Genomic DNA, 22,641 nt, shown 5'->3' with positions numbered 1-22,641 from the left:
GAAGCGTGCAGCAGACGTGAGCTCAGCCATAGCCCCGGACTCCCCACAGCCTCACTTAATCCTTAAACAGCGGCCTAACATCTGAGCAAACTGAAGCCCAGATAAGACAGTGGTAATGCAACTATTTACTTGGCAGAGCCAGGATTTGAATTCAAGCGTTCTAAACCTAAGCCATTATGCTTTCCACTATGCTTTCAAATGTTCAGATGTAACAAGATTCCATGTGCCTAGAACAGATGGTCCCATCAAGAAAAAGATACCCTGTGGAAGCCTTGCTGGCTTCATTCTCCTTACGCTAAATTTCCTGCTATGCATGCTCACAGGCTGAACACTTCATATCCCAACACAGACAAGCTGGCTTGACTGGGGAGGCTCGTGCCTGCAAACGCTGACTGGCCAAGATGTTCTCTCCTTGGCCCACGAGCAATACACTGGTTTCTACTCACAAGCGTTCAGGCTTTGGGAGCCCAATGTCAGTAACCCCAGACTGGCCACTCTCACAAAAGTTATTCTTTTGCAATGACCACGGTTACCTGGGCGAAGAATAAAAGTAATGTTCCCTTAAAAGACCTGAAATGCTTAACATCAGAAGGTAATTTAAGTTTAAGGAGAAGGCAGTAAAATACTAGAATGAGCAGAGCTGCGACTTGGTCCCAGGTCTGTCATTAGTAGCTGGGTGACCTCAACCAAGGGACCAAACTTATTTGGGTCTTGGATCATTCCCTTGCCCTGCTAGCCTCACGTGGTTGCACAAAAAGAGATAAATGTCAATGCAGAGCAAATGACAGGCTTAATAATCTTTGAGGTACATGTGCTGTATATCTGAAAGTACCCTGTTGGATCCTCTTCTTTTAGGTTTAGAAAGGAGCAAGGGCAGTGAAGGGGGTGAGACATTAAGTCTCTTCTGGGGTGTCTCTGGCTCCTGAACAAGCTCTCTCCCAGAACTCCCCAGTTTTAAACGTGGCTCCCAGGATTAGACAGGGACAGATGTACACCACGTTAACCCAGCTCCACGTGGGCACGGCAGGCTTGAAGGTCATTAGAAAAATGGAACTGGACACATTCTCAATGTGGTCTAAGCCACTGGTTCGAGGACTGGGGGAAATCACGAGAGGCTAGTAGGTCTCCTGTAGCACTGGTGATGTTTCTAACTTGTCATGGATGCTGGTCTGGCTCTTCTAGGAGCCTTCCTGGCCCTTGCAGGATGGACTAGGGTTTTTCCTGACCGGACCTCCTGATCTGTTTTCAGTGGTGGCTCTGTGTGTCCCACCTGCTTCGCCTCTCACTCTGCCTACCCACCACTCTTCCATGCTAGTCTTGCCTCTTTGGTGCAACAGACAGCCAGGCTCTTCTGGATTCGAACTGCACCTCCCTCCACACTACACTTGTATCTTGTGTGCTGGGGCAGTGTGATATGAGAGGCTTTTCAGCTCAATCCAGTCCCAGCCTCGCAAGTGGAGCCTGCGCGATGCTCTAAGAGGGGTTTTCCAGAGGAAAGGATGCTCTGCACCCGGATCAGCTCTTCCCCAGCCCTGGCCTGGCCCATGCCCCTCCTCACCACCAAGACGTGCTCCAGAAGGTCCAGGTAGCCGAGGGTGCACTCCGTCCCATACCGCAACGCTCTGGTGCGCACCTCCTCACTGACTTCGGGGTGATAGGATGCTTGCTGGAGAGAGAAAGGAACGTTGACATCTTAAAACAGGAAGAGCCAGGTGGCAAGTGTACCAGGCAGCCAGGTGGGATCACTTGCCCAGCAGTGCTGTGTAGCCCAAGACCCAGAGGCAGGAGACCTCGATTCTGGAACTCCTCCTGTTTTACCTTCAGTGACCTCTCTGAGAAACCTTCCCTGCCTCCCTGGAGAGAGGAGGGGTTCTCCTCCACATTCTCCTGATACCTCCCACCTGTCTGCACTGCAGGTTCTCTGACAACACTTTGTGTCTTGCTTTTTCTAGTGCCTGGAGGCCAAACAAAAGCAAGTGAATCTGGCCCCTCTTTCCTTCCTTTCTCCTCATGCCCCCCCTACCCCATCTTTTATTGAAAGGTAAGAAATTCCACGTGTGCTAAAAAGCCCAGGAAAGACTCATGATTGGGGCTTACAGCAGAGGCGGTAACATCTCAGGATCAGCCTCTCTCTCTCCTGCAGCGTGAAGTATCCTGAAGAACCCTCTCTGTTCACAGGCTCATCACGCCCAGGTCCTCACTCTGTGACCTGATCACACTGCAGTCACAGTGAGTCTCCCGACCAGGGCTCACTGGCTCCTGGGAACCTTCAGAGAGCGAGCTCCCCAGCACCCTCAGAGGTGCCATAAATAACTCATCTCGCATTATACACGTTGAGATAAGCAGACCAGGACATATGGTTAACACAGCATCTGGCCCTTTTTCCTTGTACTTGGGACCTGCCGACTTGAGTCATTCGTGAGATATCATTTCAGATGGTACGCCCATTCACGGGGCTGCCAGATGAACTACAGAATGTCCAGTTACATTTGAATTTCGAATAAACAATGAAAACTTTTAGCATAAGTACGGGGCGGTCTGTTTTTTATTTGCTCAGTCTGGCAACCCTACCCATTTAGCCTTTCCTCCTTCTACAACCTCACTCTAGAAAGAACTCGAGGGGGCTTACAAGAATACAAAAAATAGAAACCTGCAAATGAATCACAAGTCAGGACAAATACAAATTACACATTAGGATAAAAGGTCAAGGCAGAAGGGGAAGCGTGACACGCCCTCCATGTTCCCTCCAGTCAAATCCCTCTCCCCAGGACTGGGGGCTGTTGGGGGCAACACCTGGGAAATTTCCGCTTACCTGACCCCCCAAACCACCCCAAGAGGGGTGGGGATAATTCGAGTGGCCAGTATCTGTCATTTATGAGCCTGGTTGTATTCATCTGAGGACTAACAGGCCAGGTCTTTAACCCCTCCTGCGTTTTAATCAGCCTTGCCCCCGTGTCTCCAAGTGTGAGGACAGAGCCCATGTCTGGTTCGACGAGACACCACTGGGGGAAGACAAGGGCTATGATGCTCCTCCAGCAGGTAACGTGCAACGCCCTCCTTGAGAGCTGTGCGGGAGCTGCTGGTCACAGCTGGTGGCTCTAACCTGATAGAGCCCTTGGGCAGAGCAATCGAGCAATAATTAGAATGTCACACCATTTGACCTCCTAATTCTACTTCTGGGAGCCTGCCTTGGATATCATCCAAGGCATAGGAAAAACGGATATACCCAAAGATGTTCACTGCAGTAAAGTTGATGATTTAAAAAAAACTGCAGACAATCTAAGTATCTGATAGTAGGGGGGAAGAGTATATTCATTACCAGAGTATTTTGTGGTCAATAAAGAATCAGTTATAATGACTGCTATTAATGCAGAAACAGTCAGGTAACATTAATTGTAATCAGAGATATAAAATTGTATCTGACGTAGACGTATGGACATGAAAGGAAGACCAGAAAGAAACAGATATGAGAATAAACTTAGGGTGTAGGGAAGTCTGCATCCCCACCGGAGCAATTAGCGTAATCCTGTCTCTGATGAGTCAGTATGGGACCTACTGCACCTCCGTTACTGCCCTGCTCAGCCCCAAAGGTGGTATTCAAATATGGCCACGTGGCCCTCTGCTTGGCACAGAGGGTTCCTTCTTGACCCACCAGTAGGCATCCCTGGCTTTCTATATGTTCTTATTGCATGCCCTTTCTGGCAAGCTCACATTAGGAGAATTCCTTTACCCTTCCCATCTAGGACTGAACGACAGAACATACATGCCAGCCCTTCCAAAACTATGAGGTGCCCTGCATATACACCATGGTGGCCTTCAGGCCATATCTGGCTGGTAAATACTGTTCTTTTCTTTTTTTTAAAGATTTTTTTTGTTTGTTTTTGATGTGGACCATTTTTAAAGTCTTTATTGAATTTGTTACAATATTGCTTCTGTTTTTCATGTTTTGTTTTTTTGGCCCCAGTGGCATGTGGGATCTTAGCTCCCTGACCAGAGATTGAACCCGCACCCCCAGCACTAAGTCTTTGCCACTGGACTGCCAGGGAAGTCCCTGGTAAATACTGTTCTGACGGAGGCCGTAACCCCTTCGGGGAATTATCGCTTCTGCCAGGGCAGATTCCACTGAGCACATCAAAACTGTACTTGTGGCCTCAGGAGAGTCTAAACTCCCCGGCCCAGCGCACTCGGTCCTCAGGACAGTGACCCGACCCTCTTGCCGCCCTCTGCTCCCCGCCCCGCCACCGCCTACCCCTGTTCCCCACGCTCTACCCTCCCCCACACCCAGGAGACCAGGAAGTGTGGTGCTTTTCCCCACACCCAGCCCTTCAGCCTGGCTGCCTCTCCCTGCCTCTGCACAGGGACCCCAGCCCACCCTACCCTTGCCAAGGAACCTCAGAGGCCATCGTCCGACCCCACACCAGCTCTCCCCACAACTCACTGCACCACAAAGAAGGGCCCTGTTGCTGAGGACATGGAGCTGCAACAGCTGCTCTTCCTTTTCTGTGGTTCAGCCCCATCTGCCCACCACAGCACGGGGGTCATCGATCCATCACGGAGCAGAATTCAGGGTCCCTGGGCCACAGCTGTCCCTAGAAGGGTGGAGGGCTGGGGTGGAGGTGCTCAGTGGGAGGCTCTTATGGCTCTCTGGCTTAACAGATCAAAAATAAAGTGAAGGTCATAAAGCTCAGGTCTCCCCAGCTCCTTCCATGAGCACTGGCTTAGGGCAGTGGCCCCCACTGTCTCCCCAAGGATCAGAAGAGCTGCTCCAAGACGTCTGGCACAGAGAGCAAAAAGGCAGATCCCTGACGTTATGTCTGGTTCCTCTCACTCACTGCCTCACCCAATTATGGCAACACCCCTGACCTATGGAAGCAGGAAAGGGTGCAGGCTGACAAGGGGTGCGGTTTTCCTTTGAAGGGCCTGGAACAAAATGCCACACGCCTGCTTTACTACTGCCAGAGCGGCCTCCACTACAGCCCCTGTAAGAAGGTGTCCGCCTATTTAGGAAGAACTGAGAGGTAAAGTGGGAGGGTCAGTCAGCAGGCCTACTCCATGCCCTCTCAGACACAAAACTGCCCCCAGAGTCACCTCCCAGGGGCTGACGGGCACACCTGTCTTCCCGTGTAGCCTACTGCACACACAGGTCAAGGTACCGGGCGGCTCCCTTCTACACGTGGCCAGCCCCTCCCCCTCTCCAAACTGAACCCAACAGCTCAACCGTGACCGAACACTACCCTACCCACCCCAAACAACGCCAAGGCCTTTACCTTGCAAGCCGTCAACATATCTGACACGGCCTTCCGGCTCAGGTTGGCGGTGGCAATCACGTCCTCCTGTCGACACGAGTTCCCAGCTGCCACGGCTTTGGCTGTTGCCATGGTGATGCCTTTCGTCATCCTGATGGATTCTTCAGGTGATGATGTCTTTTCAGGTACCTCTTTGGACTGGAATACCTGGAAGTTAGAAATCGAAGTGCTGAAAAAATCAAAAAGGGAAGGACAGAAATAACTTATGCCTCCCCTACCAGCTGCGGCTCAGTGTCTGAAAACCAAGCCAGCCACGGGAAGAAACCGTCAAATGGCAGGAAATTAGAAATTTGAATTCAGTAATACCATTCTTGCTTTCAAGATTCCGGCGTGGATAGCCTCACACACCTGTACTCGGCATTCATGGGGACAACGTGGGGAGGGAAAACGATCCACAGCATCAACTTGTTTGCCTTCGGAAACTGACGCTCAATGTGTATTCGTTACCCACCTCCACCGGGGTGGGGTACGGGGGGCATTGTGCGGCTTCCCAGTTCTCCTGGCCCATTCCTGCTCCTGCTTCGGTAGTTCCCAGAAACCCCACAGCCCAGATGCTGGTTCCAGGTCAGGACTGACCTGGATGCATTGCTCTGGACTCAGCTCTCTCTCTTTAAGAGGGTGTGGGGCTGGGGGAAATGAAGCATTCAGTTTCTTCTATTCTTAGCCTTTCTTACAAATATAACTGCCTAATTGTGTGGAGGCGTTCGGGTCGAGTGTGCCACATTGACACTGTGAATTATTTAACCACACACACACACACACACACACACACACAGACACACCTTTAGAGAAGCTGAAATAAATTAGCCATGGTAAGTGAATATCCCACTTTAAAGTTCCACCTGCCAGTCAAGCCAGCCGTTTCTGCTTCCAGCCCATCTGCCATGGTTCTACCATGAGTGATGGGTGCCCTGGCTGTCCCTGTACATGAGGACTCCCGAACCAGGTGGGGCCGCTCTGTCTTCTGCCCTAGGCAGCTACGTTTCAGCAGGGAAGTCTTCCTGGAAGCAGAAAGGAGGACCCAGCCAGCATCCCTGCCATGTGCCAACCACTGTTCAACATCACTTCTCCCCTAAAAATGAACAGCTACCGTCAGGCCGCCCAGGACCACCCCTGAATGCTGTAGTGGAATGAACATGGACAGAGCCCTCCACACTAACGTGGGTCTTGGGACACACGCTCCTTTGGAAACCTCGTGTGTCCACGAAAGTGCACAGTCTGGGTCAATTCTAAACCACATCGGTATACTTAGGTCGACCATGTGTCTGTAATTTCCCAAGAGAGCTCCAAATTTCAAATCGCTTCCATTGCCACCATTAGGCCCACCCACACCTGTCAGAATGTGTGTCCAAACTTTTGGTAAGAAACCCCCAGCCCGTGCAAGCAGGTTAGCGCCAGGCAGCAGCCTTAAGGCCTGTAGTTTTTAGTTTCTTCTCCATGTGAGAACTAAGCACAACACCAACCAAGGTCGGATTCAATAAAAACAGGACAAGAGAACCCAAGCCTCCACGAGCAAAACCCAACAGAACTGCTCGTCTCTACTGCTGTCCTTCAGCGGCTTGTGGCTCTCACAGGTGACCCTCTAAAGACGCCTCCTTCCAAAAGAGGAGCTGAATCTGTGATCAGACCTCCCATTAAAAAGAAATCTCAGTTTGAAACTACTCATTTTCAGCATATTTCTATTTCTAGGGATAAGGATGATTCAACCCACAATTGTCTCAGGATCAAAAGAACAGGAGACAATCACAGTATATCACCAGGACACCCGCGCTCTACGACGGTGGAACAAGGTAAGAGCGAACATGGGGTCAGCGTCTCTGGGATCAGACACCTCACACAGAAGGAAGCCTGACGTTAAAGGGAAGTGTCCCAGGTAAAGGCATCCAGGTTTTCCTAATTGCTAACCTCAGACTCCCGAATCCGTACGTGTGCAGCAGTGTGAGCTGTTGCCAATGGCAACGGGAATCAGGAGGGGCTACGTGGCTGCACAGTGTACACACCATTGAAGCTCAAGGCGAGGGCAAGCGGCTACACTGAATCTTCCCTTTACCAGGACTCTTCTGTAGCACTTTCGTTTCACGCTGCAATTTTAGTGGAATTAAACCTGAATGGTCCCAAGCCATACATTAATTCATTTAATTATAATTACAAATTGATCTTAGCCAAACTCAGAGGTCAGTTTCACATGGGGTCTCCATGATACAAACGTACCAGCAGGCAGGCAAGTGGGCCCCCCTAGCTCAGGTGTTCCAGGTAAAACCTCTTTATGTTAGAAGTCTCAGAGAAGCTGCACTGGGGTCAGCTGCTGGATGCGGAGCCTGAGGGAGGTGACTGGTGTGGCTCCTTACCGTGAGCTCCTGCTTCATGTACTCGATGGTGGCCTCAAGCGCCCGTGTGCCCCGGGTAGCCTCGTCCTCCACCGCCTTCACGGTCTTGAGGAGGGAGGTGACATTGGTCACCATCACCTGCATGGGAAGAGATGTCAAGAGAAAACAGGGAGTGAGTGCGCTGAGGTCCCATCCCTCCTTTCAGTTCCGGATCTAATGCCACAAGTACCAGCACCTCTAAGTGAGAAAGGAGCTCAGATGCACATCCTCCAATACTCTCGAGTGTGCATCTCTCACTGCAGCACCCCTGGCACGCTTGCCCCTAATTGGGGCTCCACTCTACCTTGGCGGCCCCCTTGAGCTGGTACATGGAGGGGTCATCGGCGGGCTTGCTGGCAGCTCCCTTGGTAGCACCAATGAGATCTGAGAGGGCCTTAGCCACGTCTTTGATGGCATTGATCAACACCACCTGAAAGAGAGCGTGGGCCCAGGTGAGCAGGCTGCACCAAGAGCACACAGTCCAAGAGCAGGGCTCTCCATCAGCAGCTTGCAAGCCTGCAGCACAGGAGAATCCCCAGGAACCACCCTTGGAGACTCTGATGCGAGGCTGGGTGGAAAACCAGATTGCAGACTTGAAGAAGCTCCCTGAGGGAGTCAGATGCTGAGCCAGAAAGCGGGACCCCGGTAGAGTTAGCATATTCAGAAACACCGCCTAGCTGGCGGCTCTGCTGACAAGCTGCCTATGAAAGGATGAGGGCAGCTAAGCAGACACCCCGAGACGCCCTGCCACGCACCTATGCCCGGAACTGGTCACCAAAACCACTGAGAACAAAATGCAAGCCTCCTGCCCTGGCCTGCAAGGCCGCCATGGCAGCCCACCTGCGTCCCCAGACTTGGTTCCTGGGATCCTGACTCACTCAGCATGTTATAGGCATGTGGGTCTGTCTTTCTTCCATGTTGGAAATCCTCCCTCGTTCCAACCTCAGGGCCTCTGCTCTTGTTCCCCTCTCTGCCTGGAACCCGGCTTTTTTCACCCTTCAGGTCTCAGCTCAAATGTCATGTCCTCAGAGACCCTTCCTGACCACTCTAGCTATAAGCCCACCCCCACTGAAACTCCCTCAGCTTGCCCTGTTTTATTTATAGCACTTAGCAGTATGTGGAATTACTTTATTATTTATTCACTTAAACACCAACTGTCTTCTTCCTTGACTTGGATGGAAGCTGTAGGAGGACCGACCTGGTCTTCTGTCTGTTGTGTTCTGCACTCAGGACAAGACCTGGCGTGTAGTGGGCGCTCAGCAAATACTCATGGAAATGGGTGAATATACAGATGTGTACCCATGTAACACTGGATGGAACACAGTATCTTCACTCTTCTAACTGAACAGAGACCACAGGCCACTTCTTCTGGGTGTTAGACTTGGCATCTCAAGTACCAGGCATATTTAGGAATTACATGATATTGGGTATTACATTTAAGTTTTCTGGGTCCAGCAGCTACAATAACAACTCCTACTTCTAAAACAGCAATTTCCCTTCGTTGAGGGCAATGTTCCAGGTGCCGAGCCAAGCACAATGCACATGATCTTATTTAACCCTCATCACTGCCATTTTGAGTGGGAGCTACATTGCTCGTGTCCACACTGGCAGAGGCTGGGAATGGCAAGGTTGGGATTCAGACTCTGGTCAGTGTGATCACAAGGGCCACGGTCTTCACCTCCACACTGTATTATGCTCTATGGCCCTGGCTCCTCATCTACAAATGGGGTGAGCAGTGCCAGCCCTGCCCATTTACCGCACTGCTGGCAGGATGAACTGAATAATGGATGTGAAAACGTCTTAGAAACTCTAGCGTCCCAGAACCTGCAAGCACAGCCACGCCATGACTGCCCAGCCTCCCAACCCTCCCCGTCTCCATCCCGTGGCTTCTCACCCACAGGGTGCACAGGATCTCCGCCAACCTCTGAAACCACAGGGCACGTCGAGCTGTGACGGGGCTCGTGAGGGGGGGCTAACGGCAGGGACCACCACGGGGAGGTGCAGCGGGGAGGTGTGCTGCCGACACCTGGCGTACACTGTCCCATCCTGGGTCACTGCACGGCGACCAGCGAGTGGGCACACTTTTCTGAGGGGACATCTCCCACTGGTGGTCTCAAAAGAAGTTGGGCCCTAGGACATCTAGACCATTTGGGAGTTTAAGCCTCTAAGCAATTAGATACGTTTCTCTGTATCCAAAGAGTTAAATCCTCCCAGCTGATTCATTCCAAGTTGAGCCGGACTAGGGGAAAGTGTGGGTTCCATCCCCACTGATGCGTTTTCTAGCTTTTCCTTCCTCCGTGGGGGTAAGAACAATACCCAGGCAGACACTTCTGTGAGTGCTCCGCATTCCGGAGGCAGCCAATCTGAGCTCTGATGTTATCAAAGAGAAAAGCCAGCAGAAGGAGTAAAAAGCCAACAGACGGAATGTTGCCTTTACGGAGCTCTGCTCCAGTGGAGGACGTCAGGAGGGCAAGGGTCACAGCCGTGTGGGAGCAAAGCTGGCGGCCCTGTGCTCACCAGAACAGTAGCTGTCGTCAACCCTGGCGCTGGATGGTAGGAGGTGCTCTCTCCAGTGTTGTCCAAAGGGGCCGAATAGGTTCGTTTACCGAGTATGGTTTAAGCAGTGAAAACTGAAGTGTTTACCACACTGGGGTTGAAATAGCAGAGGGATTTTTAAGTTTTACACTCGGGAGTGGGGAGAATCCATCCACGATGGCCACGGTTGGCTGTTAGTTCAGCAACAGCTGAACTGCTTTGTTGGGTATCTACCATGTGTGGGGGCAGTGCTTGGTGTGTAGGTTTCAAAGATCAATAAACCATGATTCCTGTCCTTGAGGAGCTGATGGTCTAGGCTGGGGAACAAAGGACCAGGTAGGTAATGGCAGTGAAGTGGCTAAATCCAAAGCAGAGAGTCACAGAGCGTGGAGCCCTTCCCTGGCCCTCAGCTCCTCTCTCTCCTCCCCTTCAGAGCCAAACTTTTCAAGTGGGGCGTCTATACACACTGGTTCCTTCCTTCACCTGCATCTGGCCACTGCTCACTTATAGCCCCGGCTGGGTGCCCACTGCCCCCCACGGCCCTGGGCCTGGCTCTCAGACCTTTGTCTTTCTTGCTGCCTTGGCTGCATCTCTGGAGGGTTGCAGCACTCCTTCCTCTTCACATCAGGCCCCTGGCTTTCCTCCTACCAGCGGCTGCTGCTTCTCAGTCTCCTTAGGTATCTCTTTCTCCTGAAGATGGTCCTAAATAGTGGATTCCTCAGCTCTGCCTTGATCCCTTCTCCTCTTCCTTCCACAGACAGTGGATGCAGTCACTGTCTGTCGGCCAATAACCCCTACATCCACATCCCCCAAACCGAGGAAGCTCAAGCCTACACACTTGTTCTACCTGAGTGTCTCTCTCGAACTTCCAATGCAACACGCTGCAAACCGAACTCACCTGCATCTCCGCCTGGGGCAGCCCTCCCTCCAGGGAGCCCCAGCTGGGTACATGGAGCCACCGTCCATTCACTGATCTAGCCTGAAACGTACAGTCATCCTGGCCTCCCCCATCTCCCTCATCTCCAACGCTCACTGCGTCCAATCGTTTACCAAGCCCAGCTGAGTCTTCTTTACAGACTCCTCTCAAATCTTCTGGCTTATCTCCATAGCCACGGCCACACCACAGTCCATGCCACTATCCTGCCTAGATAACTGCTTCCTACCAGTCTCCAAACCACAGACGCACCCATGCACATGTTGTCCACACCCAAAGTTCCTATTTTGCCTTTTCTTTCTTCTGAGGCCTGGCGCACAGTGTCTGTGGGACCACGAGGCCCACCCGTACCTACCTGGGTCTCGGGGTCGTCAGAGCCCAGGCTGGCGGCCCCCAGCTTGACCACCTCGGCGAGCTGGGTGATGGTGGCTGCCGAGGACTGGGCTGCCTGGGCCAGCTTGTCTGGAGTGGATGCAGCCCCCGAAACCAGCAATTTCGTGTCTTCCACCAAGGCCTTGGCTGTCTTCAGAATGTTTTCCCTGAGAAAGGCAGGAAAGCGTGGGGAGGAGGAGAGACAAAGGGCAGAGCTTGGTCACTGGTAGTTAGGAGGAAAAGAAACCCTTCTAGGGGCTTTTGTTAAAGGGCATTGAAGAAGAGAGGTGATGCGTTTCTCCTCCTTTAATAGGAGGCTCTCATCTTCCATGTAAGAGAATTAGGAGAGAGGAGAGGAAAGTCAGCCCAGAATTCACATAGTCGATTAATGGTAAAGCTTCAATTAAAGATTCAGGCTCATCAGTTTGGCTCCCTTCCCCCCGCCCTGTAGCTTCTTCCCTGTGGTTCCTACTACCCCTGAAAATACTTCATAGTTACAGGGACCTGTGAGGACACATGGGTCAGGGGACCTTGCCTTGGACATCACAGCCCAAGGGGCTGGGTTCTGGAAGGGGCGTCAGGGCACTGGGTATCTCCTCCCCTGCCCAGTCCTGGGGCTGAAGAGAGAGGAAGAAAGGTGCTGGACATGTGGCGAGGATATGTGGGGTCTCCAGCAGCAAACGGAGACCCTGGTACCAGCCTCTGAAGCAGAGTCTCAAGAGTCTAAAGAGCCCGGGAGAGACAGCAGGCTTGGAGCTTCACGGTTCACTTAGGTAAGAGCTACATGCCTGCCTGGGCCACTACCAGTCCTACGAGGGATGGTGAGAAAATCAGGGGCACAGCTTTTTAGCTTAGAAAGCAAAAAGATCAAAAAGCTATCCTCTGCTGGAGCAGACTGGATTTAGGCTGTGAGAGGCAAAGCTGGAACACAACTCTGTTTGCAGTTGAGAAAAGGTACTTATTTTGATTACGTGGGTCACTTGCCCCACTTGAGCGTCCTGTTGACATCAAAATGGATAACCACATTTCTGGCTCTTGGGCAGCATATCCAAAGTCCATCAGGCCATACTGAACCTCTCCCCATCCAGGAGCCCACAGGACAACCTTCACTCCCATACCTGTGGTCTGCAAAGGTCTCATTGTTCTCTGCGTTCAGGGTCCCTGCAGTCGCAAACATGATGGTGGTGTCCAGGTCGGCGATGATCCCAGACACAGCAGTGGCAGCTGTGATACACGCCTGGGTCCCCTTGTTCCCAGCTTGGAGAGCTGATAGCACCAAGGACACCTATAGGCAGAGAGGAAATGTCAGGGGGTGTGGAAGACGGAGAAAATATAACCCACAGGTTTTTCAGAATAGAAAAAAAAAGGAAACACTGCAAAGAATGCTCAAAAAATAGAAGAGGAGGAAACTCTTCCAAACTCATTTTATGAGGCCAAAATTACTCTGATACCAAAACCAGGCAAGGATACCACAAGAAAATAAAATTACAGGACAATATCCCTGATGAACACAGATGCAAAAATCCTCAACAAAATATCAGCAAACCGAACTCAACAATACAGTAAAAGTATCACACACCATGATCAAGTGGGATTTATTCCGGGGATGCAAGGATGGTTCAACATCCACATATCAGTCAATGTGATACACCATATTTACAAAATGAAGGGTAAAAATCATATAGTCATCTTAATAAATGCAGAAAAAGCATTTGACAAAATCCAACAGCCATTTATGATAAAAACTCTCAACAGAGTGGGTACAGAGAGAACATACCTCAGTATAATAAAGTCCACATACAACAAGCCAATAGCTAACATCATATTCAAAGGTGAAAAGCCAAAAGCTTTAGACAAGAAATAAAAGTCATCCAAACTGGAAAGAAGTAAAACTGTCACAATCTGCAGATGACATGATATTATATGTAGAAAACCCTGATGACTCCATGAAAAAAAAATTTTAGAATAAATGAATTCAGCAAACTTGCAGGATACAAAATCAATAAACAAAAATCTATTGTGTGTCTATACACTAACAACAAACATCAGAAAGAGAAATTAAGAAAACAATCCCATTTACAATTGCATCAAAAAGAACAGAATACCTAGGAATAAATTTAACCAAGGAGGTGAAAGACCTGTATATTGAAAACTACAAGACATCAAAGAAAGAAACAGAAGAAGGCACAAATAAATGAAAAGATATTCTGTGCTCATGAATTAGAAGAATATTGTTAAAATAGTAGTTTGGTAGTATAAAACACTACCAACACCAGTATGCAATTCAATGCAATTCTTATCAAAATTAAAATGGGGGCTCCCCTGGTGGCACAGTGGTTAAGGATCCGCCTGCCAATGCAGGGGACATGGGTTCAAGCCCTGGTCCGGGAAGATCCCACATGCCATGGAGCAACTAAGCCTGTGCGCCACAACTACTGAGCCTGCGCTCTAGAGCCCACAACCCACAACTACTGAGTCCACGTGCCATGACTACTGAAGCCCGCACGTCTAGAGCCCGTGCTCCACAACAAGAGAAGCCACCACAATGAGAAGCCTGCGCACCGCAACGAAGAGTAGCCCCTGCTCACTGCAACTAAAGAAAGCCTGTGCGCAGCAACAAAGACCCAACGCAGCCAAAAAAAAAAAAAAAAAAAAAAATTAAAATGGCATTTTTCACAGAAAATGAACAAACAATCCTAAAATTTGTATGGAACCATAAAAGATCCCAAATAGCCAAAGCAATTTTGAGAAAGAAGAACAAAACTGGAGGCATAATGTTTTCTGATTTCAAACTATATCACAAAGCAACAGTAATTAAAACAGTATGGTAATGGCATAAAAAGACACGTAAATCAATGGAATAGATAGTCCAGAAATAAACCCATTCATATCTGATCAATTAATTTATGACAAAGGAGCCAAGAATATACAATGGGGAAAGAACAGTCTGTTCAATAAATGGTGTTGAGAAAACGGGACAGCCACATGCAAAAGAATCAAACTGGACCATTATCGTACACTATACACAAAAATTAACTCAAAATGGATTAATTATAAGACCTGAATGTAAGACCTGAAACCCCTAGAAGAAAATATAGCTGGTCACTTCTTTGACATAGGTCTTGGGTCTTGGCAATGAATCTGACACCAAAAGCACAAGAAACAAAAGCAAAAATAAACAAGTGGGACTATATCAAACTAAAAATTTTCTGCACAGGAAAGGAAACCACCAACAAAATGAAAAGGCAATCTACTGAATGGGAGAAAGTATTGATATCTGCAAATCATATATCTGGTAAACATATAAAGAACTCATACAACTCAACAGCAAAAAAAAAAAAAAAATCTGATTTTAAAAATGGGAAGAATATCTCAATGGATATTTTTCCAAAAAAGGTACACAGACGGCCACCAGGCACATGCAAATATGCTCCACATAATTGTCAGGGAAATGCAAATCAAAACCACAATGAGATATCACCTTACATCTGTCAGAATGTTAATTATCAAAATGAAGCAACAAGTGTTGGCAAAGATGTAGAGAAAAGTGAACCCTTACGCACCTTTGGTGGGAATAAAAATTGGTGCAGCCCTATATGAAAAACAGTAAGGAGGTTCCTCAAAACATTAAACATAGAACTACCATGTGATCCCACAATTTTACTTTTGGGTATTTATTCAAAGAAAATGAAAACACTAACTCAAAAAGATATATGTGCCCCTATGTTCACTGTAGCACTATGTACAATAGCCAAGACAAGGAAAAAAACCCAAGTGTCCATCAATAGATGAATGGATAAAGAAAATGTGGTACATATACACAATGGAATATTATTCAGCCATAAATAAGAATGAAATCTTGCCATTTTCCACAACATGAATGGACATCAAAGGCATTATGCTAACTGAAATAAGTCAGAGAAAGACAAATACTGCATGACCTCTCTTTTATGTGGAATCTTAAAACAAAAACAAACACCAAGCTCATAGATAGAGAGAACAGACTGGTGCTTGCCAGAGGCAGGGGATGAGGGGTAGGAGAAATGGGTGAACTGTTTTCGTTTTAGTCTAAATAAATTGAATAAAAATGAAAACAAACAAAAAAACAATCAAACTCATAGAAAAAGAGGTCAGATTTGTGGTTATGGCAGGGGGGTGGGGTAGGGTGGGGTGGTGGTGGTGAGATTGAAGTAAGGTGGTCAAAAGGCACGAACTTCCAATTTTAAGAAAGTCCTAGGGATGCAATGCACAACATGATGACTATAGTTAACACTGCTTTGTGATCTTTATGAAAGTTGTTAAAATCCTAAGAGTTCTTATCACAATGAAAAAATATATAGACGTGTATACTTTTTGTATTGATATGAGATGAGGGATGTTAACTAAACTTATTGTAATCATTTCATGACATACATAAGAAAGCATGATGCTGTGCAACCTAAACTTAAACAGTGCTATATGTCAATTATACTTCAATAAAACTGGGGAAAAAAAGGTAAAACAAAACAGAACAGTGAATTTTCTCTTGGGGAGTAAATGCGGCTCAGGGGTTACCAGCAGTTTGGAGTCAACAGCCTGCCTGAACCAGAGCACTGCCATTTGCTGGCTACACGACTTGGGCAGGCTGTTTCACTTCTCCAAGCCTCAGTTTCCTCATTTGGAAAAGGGGGCTATTACTTCTTGCCAATCAGGGTTGATGGGAGGAGTAAGTGGTGGAAAAATGCATGTAAATTACTAGGCAGGTAATAAGGGTTTACTAGAGGGTAGATGCTACTCTACTTGATGTTTCTGAAATCACAAAGAGGGATAAGGATCGGGCTCCCGTAAAAGGTGTGGCTGTTTCTGTCCCCTCTGATCAGGTTTTCTGTAGAACAGCCCTCTGCTAACACTTGTCACTCCTTCCCTCGGCTGCCTCTTGTCTAGAAGTTCTTCATAGTGGACCCCAGAGAGGACCCCCTCATGTAAAATCTCCACCTACCACTCCCTCGCACCATCACCTGCCACCAGCAGGTTGGCTAAGGTGTTCACTCCAGTGCCTTCCACGCCAGAAACCCTCTGCTGGCACCTGTCACCCCTCCAGTGCACCCTCACGTCCCTAAAGACACCTTCCTACAAGGCAAGCTGGACCCACCACACCCCTGGGGACAGCTGTTCCCCTGCTGTGGAGAGGAGCTGAGCTCCCTTCACAACTGGATCCCATCTCCCAGGCTTCCCCCCACGTTCCTGCCACAGAAGCCCCCTCCTTTCTTCCTCACCCACCCCCTCTCTTGCCCTTTTGGGTCTGCCCTCCTGGCTGGAGACAATCACACAGACACACCTAGACAGGTAAGAAAGATGGCAGGTGCAGATGGGAGGGCAGGAGATGAGCAGGGCAGAGGCATGTAGCAGGAAACTGCCCAAAAGGCTAGATGCTCTGCCTGAGCCGACCCCCTGCCTCTGACCCCTCTCCTGGTGTCCTGGGTCAGGGATCCTCTGCTGGAGGAGCAGTAAGACGGAGGCCAGCTCAGGAAGACCAGGTTGCTTGGCCACGCTCACTAGCACCACGCAGCTTGGACCCCCTCCCTTCCTCCCTCGTGCTCCTGTTCCAAGGCTTCCTACAGGGGAACTTGGCATGAGTCACTTCAACAACAAGGAAGGGCTTTCAAAGGAGGGAGAGGGCCTTCCTCGAGCTGAGAGATTTATTTCCTCATCCTGGGGAGGCCAGGGAGGCCTGGACAGTCCTGTGGGCTGCGGGAGACTGATGTCCGGCTGGGGCGCGGGGCCTCATACAGAGCAGCCTCTGTCCAGGCAGTTTCCAGGGGACGGTCCCCCTCCCACCCCTCAAGTCCTGCTGCCAAGCTTCTCAATGGTGCAGAGCTCTCTGTCCTGCGACCCAAGGGAAGGAGAGGGAAACACCAGCAAAGCACGGATGCTGCCACCGGCACCTCAAGAGGCCTGCACAGCAGCTGCCCTGAAAAATGACTCTGAGAAATAAGCCAAGCAAAACCATCAGCAAACTGCGGGAGAGTCAAGGAACTACTGGGAACGAAGGGATGTTCAGAACGGGGTGCTGTGAACCATGGAAAACTTCCAGGGAGAAGGGAGTGTTGGAGGACAGAGACAGGGAACAGTGCCTAGAATTTACTAAACATTGAACAGTGCGCCTGGCACTGTGCCAGGCTCTATGACCTGTATCGCTACATGTACTCTACACACCCCGTAGGCCAAGTGTTCTATTTCTTTATCCTCCCTTTACTGATGGGGAAGTTGAGGCTTGGCAGGGTGAAGTAGCTTAGCTGAGACCCTAGAGTCCCATGCACTACGCTATGTGATTCTCTCTACAAACAGCTGCTGACAGAGTCAGAAAACTTCCTGCCAGTTCCTGCTGTCCCACCATGGTGCCATGTGACTTCGCGGGTGCTAACCCTCCTCACTGCACTGTCTCATCTGGAAATAAAGAGGTCACAAAAGAGGAGCTGTGGGTCCTTCTTACTTACCCCCAGTACCTGGGAGCCTCTCTGAGAAGGGAGCCTGGCGGCAAAAGTGTGCAAAGGGGCTGCAGGGAGCGGCTCCCGGCACTGACTGTGACTTGGGACACCACCTGGCCAGTCTGTCCACAGGAGAGCCTACCAAGTTGACCGCCAGGGCCCTGACCTCTGTGGGACTGTCCCTCTCACGTTCTCAGTTTCTCAGGACCACAGATCACCCCCAGCTGCCTGATGTGCCCCGGCCCTGGGGAGACCCTGGGTGGGAGGGAAGACAATCAGGCCTGACCCAGCTGGCTGGTTTTTGGCTTAGTTTCCTGGTCTGTCCCTGGTCTCGGCGGGTCCCGCCTGCCCTGAGGGCCGCTCCTTACCTTCTCTGTGACCGCGCGGGCACATTCGATCAGCTCCCTTTTGGTGTAGCTGTCCGTGGGGCACACCTGGAGGGCCCCCGCCTTCTGCACCAGGAAGATGCAGCCATGGCCCAGGTCCTGCACCCGAGTGCGAATCTGGAAGCCGATCTGTGGAGGCAGGCCCGGGGTGGGGAGGGGGAAGCATGATGGCCCTGCCATCGAGGTCTTCCCTACGTGGAAAATTTCTCTTACATCCTAGGGGAGCCTGGCTGGGAAAATTCCACTGCTATTAGGAGTCTGTGTTTGGTGAACTATGGAATTTGGTTGATTTTGCTTCCTGTTTTAGAGACTGTAAAATACCCGCAGCCCCCAGTAAGCAAGCTTAATAACATTTGTTACTTTTTCTGGTGCATTTCTCTACCTATATCCTGAGCCACTAGGTAAGAATGTTAATTAGATGAACCCTGTGGGATTATTCATTCAACCAGTGTTTATTGAGCCCCTACCATGTGTCAGAGCCTCTTTGAGGCAGGTAATGCATTTAATTTCATTGATTTCTCACAAAAGCCCTAGAGGGTAATTAGAAGTTCAGAATATATAGCTTTAGTATAAAGCATATTTTAAAGTGTTCAGATTCTTGCAAAATTGCCAGGTTTACCAACCAGAATGCTCCCTTCCTCAGCTGTACCATAGAGTGAGAGTAACCATGCTGGGCCCAGGTTCCCTTTCTAGCAAGCCAGGTTGAGGTTTCCTTAAAAAGTTACATGTTTAGAGCTGCCGGCTTAGCAGGCATGCATTCTTTTAATGACCCCTGGGTTGTGTGATTATAAAAGGTACTTTGCCTAAAAGAAGCCAAATAAGTTCCACTATGGATAAGGTGCCAGCTATCTCTGTGGTGTAGTCAATTCCACCTCCACCGCCCAAAGCTTGCATTCTTCTGGCTTTGTTTCACATCAGTTTTCATTTTGGTCTGATCAATACAGCCCAGGTAAGCAACTAAACACGGAACAAAACACCTCTAAGCTAAGCATTATTTTTAAGAATCCACAGTAGCTAGAAGCTGTGTGCTGATCCTTCCAGCATCTCTCAAGAAGAGTTACTAAAAGAGCCCAGGTTTTGTGAATGAAACCTAGGAATTCACACACCTGGGAATTTGGGCCACCTGGATGCTATCTTCCAACCTCATCCCAAGAGTCAGTTTAAGGGAAGGCGATTCCAGGTGTGAGAGGGCTGCAAATGCTCTATTATTGAAACACACACTGCTTTCAGGGAAAAAGGTTATTCCCTTAACCCTTTAAGGCCCGAAAGATGTTTAAGTCCATTTGGTAAAACGTTCTCCTGACCCAGAAAGCTGAGCTTCTGCTCTTTGGGGTGTCTTCTATTCGTACATGAGCAGGTACTACAAAAGCTTTGCAATCAGGCAGGGCTTCTTGCTGACCATCTCCACATGGAATACGACACAGGCGTCATGCCAGGATCATGCAACCCGACAGAGCTGAAAACAGATCTGGACTAGTGCAGCATCAAGACCGCCACTGAGAACTGGAGAGGCTTGAATTCAGCCCACGCAGTGGCAAGGCCATTTAAGTATATCTCTTTGCTGGGCATGTTTACTGGTTTAAACACAAGGTCAAGCTGAAGCAGGGGGATGCCCCAGTGAAGTTTTAAACTCAACCAGGCTCTCAAGGCTTTTCAGACCCATACAGTGTAACCCTAAGTACTCAAGGGTCAGAGCTAATACAAAGGCAAGAGCTCTGCTGTCAAGGATGAGCACAGGTCTCTAAAGGATAAGATGCCAATGGGGAAGTCAAGTAAGGGGGAAATGGAGGAAGAAACATTCACATACTTTCAAATAAAAGAGACCTTATGAGTTCAGCCTCCCCATTTTACAGATGAAGAGACTGAGGCCCAGAGAAGTGATGTGATTAGCCCAAGATCACACAGCCAGTCCCTGGCAAAGCCAGAGGAGAATTCAAATCTTTCATCCTAAGCATGGTGCTCTATCCATTAGATCAGTGCTTCTTTTTTCTTTTTTTTTGAATTTCATTTTTTTAATACAGCAGGTTCTTATTAGTTATCTATTTTATACATACTAGTGTATATATGTCAATCCCAATCAGATCAGTGTTTTTCTGATTTGATTTTTCTCCACTTAGCAGCAGAACCCTTTCCCACCCCCCAATAAAATCGCTTATGGAACCTCAACATATAAAATGGAAGTAATTTGTTATTACTATACTCTTCCTTTATGAGTTAAAATTTATATCCTTGACCCAAAAAGTCAACAATGAGGCTCAGTGATCCAAAGACAGGGTTATGAAGGCCAGTTACAGCCTCGGCCACCAGCTCATTTCTGCATTTTGCCTTGGCTGCACAGGGTGGAGAATCCTGTTCCTTGCATAAAGCAAAAGGGAAGAGTGTTCTCACAGTTCCTTGACCACAGGAGGCAGGGCAGATGCTCCACCAGCCTGAGGCCTGCACAGAACCACCCACCAGCCTAGGGTAAGGTACGGGTGGCCCCCAGTGGGTTACCATTTTGGCCTAGAATACGTTCAAGAGCCCATGCTGCTTTTCCTAACAGTTTTTATATAAATAATTACATTATGTTTAAAAAGGGAAACTTGAGTTGAACAGACGCAGAACTTCCAGAGCACCTCGCTGGGCCGGGGGTATGAAACCACTGTGCCAGAAAAGAACGGACCTGTGCCAGGTTCTGGAAGAGCCTTCTCCGTGCACCCCTCCTGCCCCCTGCACGGAGCCGAGCCTGAGCTTTCTCTTTGCAGAACAGGGCACTAGGACAACCACAGGCCACCTAAATCACTCCCCAATCACACCAGGGGTGGGAGGGAGAAGGCACCCCACTCCTGAGCTGTCGCAAACCTGAAACCTATGGACAGATGTGATAAACAGTGGGAAGACAACCCCACCGCACTCTCATGCTCCCTCAGCCCCCTCAAAAGGCTACGCTATAAAAACACAGCCCAGCATCCTGACGCTCAGCCTCCTTCTTGGAGATGACATCATGCATGTAGCAAGGGATCCTGTAAATGCAACCGTGGAGCTGGCACGGTGGTCATCAGGGATGAAATTCCAGTTAGGAAGCCCGAGGAAGACCAGCACCAGAAAGCAAAGGGATGAAAGCAAACAAATGCAGCACTTGCAAAAGCTTTGGAGTTCTTGGTCAACCCAGGGCTTGGTCCTGGAGTCTCAGTCTGTGCCAGGTCACACAATTACCTTTTACATGCCAGTAGAACCCCCTGAGGCTTGGCTACTCAAACCTCCGGCAGATGTGGCCACATGATCCTGTATGGATGCATGCAGGAGAGATACAGTATTATGAAGGACTAGTTTTTTTGTTTTTTTTTTGCGGTACACAGGCCTCTCACTGTTGTGGCCTCTCCCATTGTGGAGCACAGGCTCCAGACGCGCAGGCTCAGCGGCCGTGGCTCACGGGCCTAGCCGCTCTGCAGCATGTGGGATCTTCTTGGACCGGGGCACGAACCCGTGTCCCCTGCATCGGCAGGCGGACTCTCAACCACTGTGCCACCAGGGAAGCCAAGGACTAGTTTTGAAATAGGCTTCACTCGCTTATTTTCACAGGCTCAGAGGGCTGAATGTAACAGGAAGGGATCGCAGGATGCCAGCCCCACCCCTGCTCTCAACCCATCACCCACCTGGGCAGCAGAAAGAACCACAGACCTTGCTTCTAGCTCTGCCCTCTCCTGGCCACCAGACTCTGGGTGAGCACACTAGCCTCATGGGGACTTGGTTTCCTCACCTGCTACACAGAACCTGCCCTGCCTGCCCACTTCCCAGGGCTGCGGACGACCAAATGGAAGGTACAGGTGCAGAGTCTCAGCAAGTAGAAAGTGACACATGAATGCTCACTATTGTGAAAAGAAGCAAGGATTGTGATGCCCAACAAACCTGGGTTCGAATCCTGACTTTTCTACATATCGACCTGTTACCTTTTTATTTACTTACTTGAAATGTTCACTTATTCCAAAAAGTTATTTAAAAGGGGCTTCAACACTAACTGTTGCAGCTGTGTGGTCCTGGGCAATTTCACAGAGCTCCCTGAGTCTCCTTGGTTTGCTTATCTGTGAAATGGGGAAGGATGAATGACTCTCGCCTCACACACTTGCAGTTGTGGGGCATATGGGCCAGCGCCCAGCATAGTATCTGCGCCGTATCGACTGGATGAACAGCTCGTGTATTCCTACCCTTCTCCATGGGCACACGGGTTAGCTAGGGCACTTAAGTGAAGGACCCCAGAATCAACATACTCTACGTTACTGCAATTTCATAGAACAT

The 22,641-nt window shown here is 49.4% G+C and overlaps 1 protein-coding gene across 3 annotated transcripts in view; it reads right to left on the bottom strand.

Moving 5' to 3' along the window:
• TLN2 (talin 2) overlaps window positions 1–22,641 on the bottom strand; it is a 451,691-nt gene that overhangs the window by 37,207 nt on the left and 391,843 nt on the right. For 2 of the 3 annotated variants that reach the window (XM_082618383.1, XM_082618384.1), the window contains 7 exons: window positions 18,349–18,495; window positions 12,632–12,798; window positions 11,497–11,680; window positions 7,977–8,102; window positions 7,655–7,771; window positions 5,268–5,453; window positions 1,559–1,666 (listed from right to left, as the gene is read on the bottom strand). In XM_082618383.1, the coding sequence (XP_082474509.1) occupies window positions 1,559–1,666; window positions 5,268–5,453; window positions 7,655–7,771; window positions 7,977–8,102; window positions 11,497–11,680; window positions 12,632–12,798; window positions 18,349–18,495 (1,035 nt within the window). The remainder of the gene's footprint in view (window positions 1–1,558; window positions 1,667–5,267; window positions 5,454–7,654; window positions 7,772–7,976; window positions 8,103–11,496; window positions 11,681–12,631; window positions 12,799–18,348; window positions 18,496–22,641) is intronic. The other variant, XM_082618385.1, reaches the window with a different exon arrangement.

Source organism: Mesoplodon mirus, assembly GCF_964341445.2.
Source record: "Mesoplodon mirus genome assembly, chromosome: 4".
In the NCBI taxonomy this organism is placed as follows: Eukaryota; Metazoa; Chordata; class Mammalia; order Artiodactyla; family Ziphiidae; genus Mesoplodon; species Mesoplodon mirus.
This window is presented reverse-complemented; position numbering and strand designations above follow the sequence as displayed.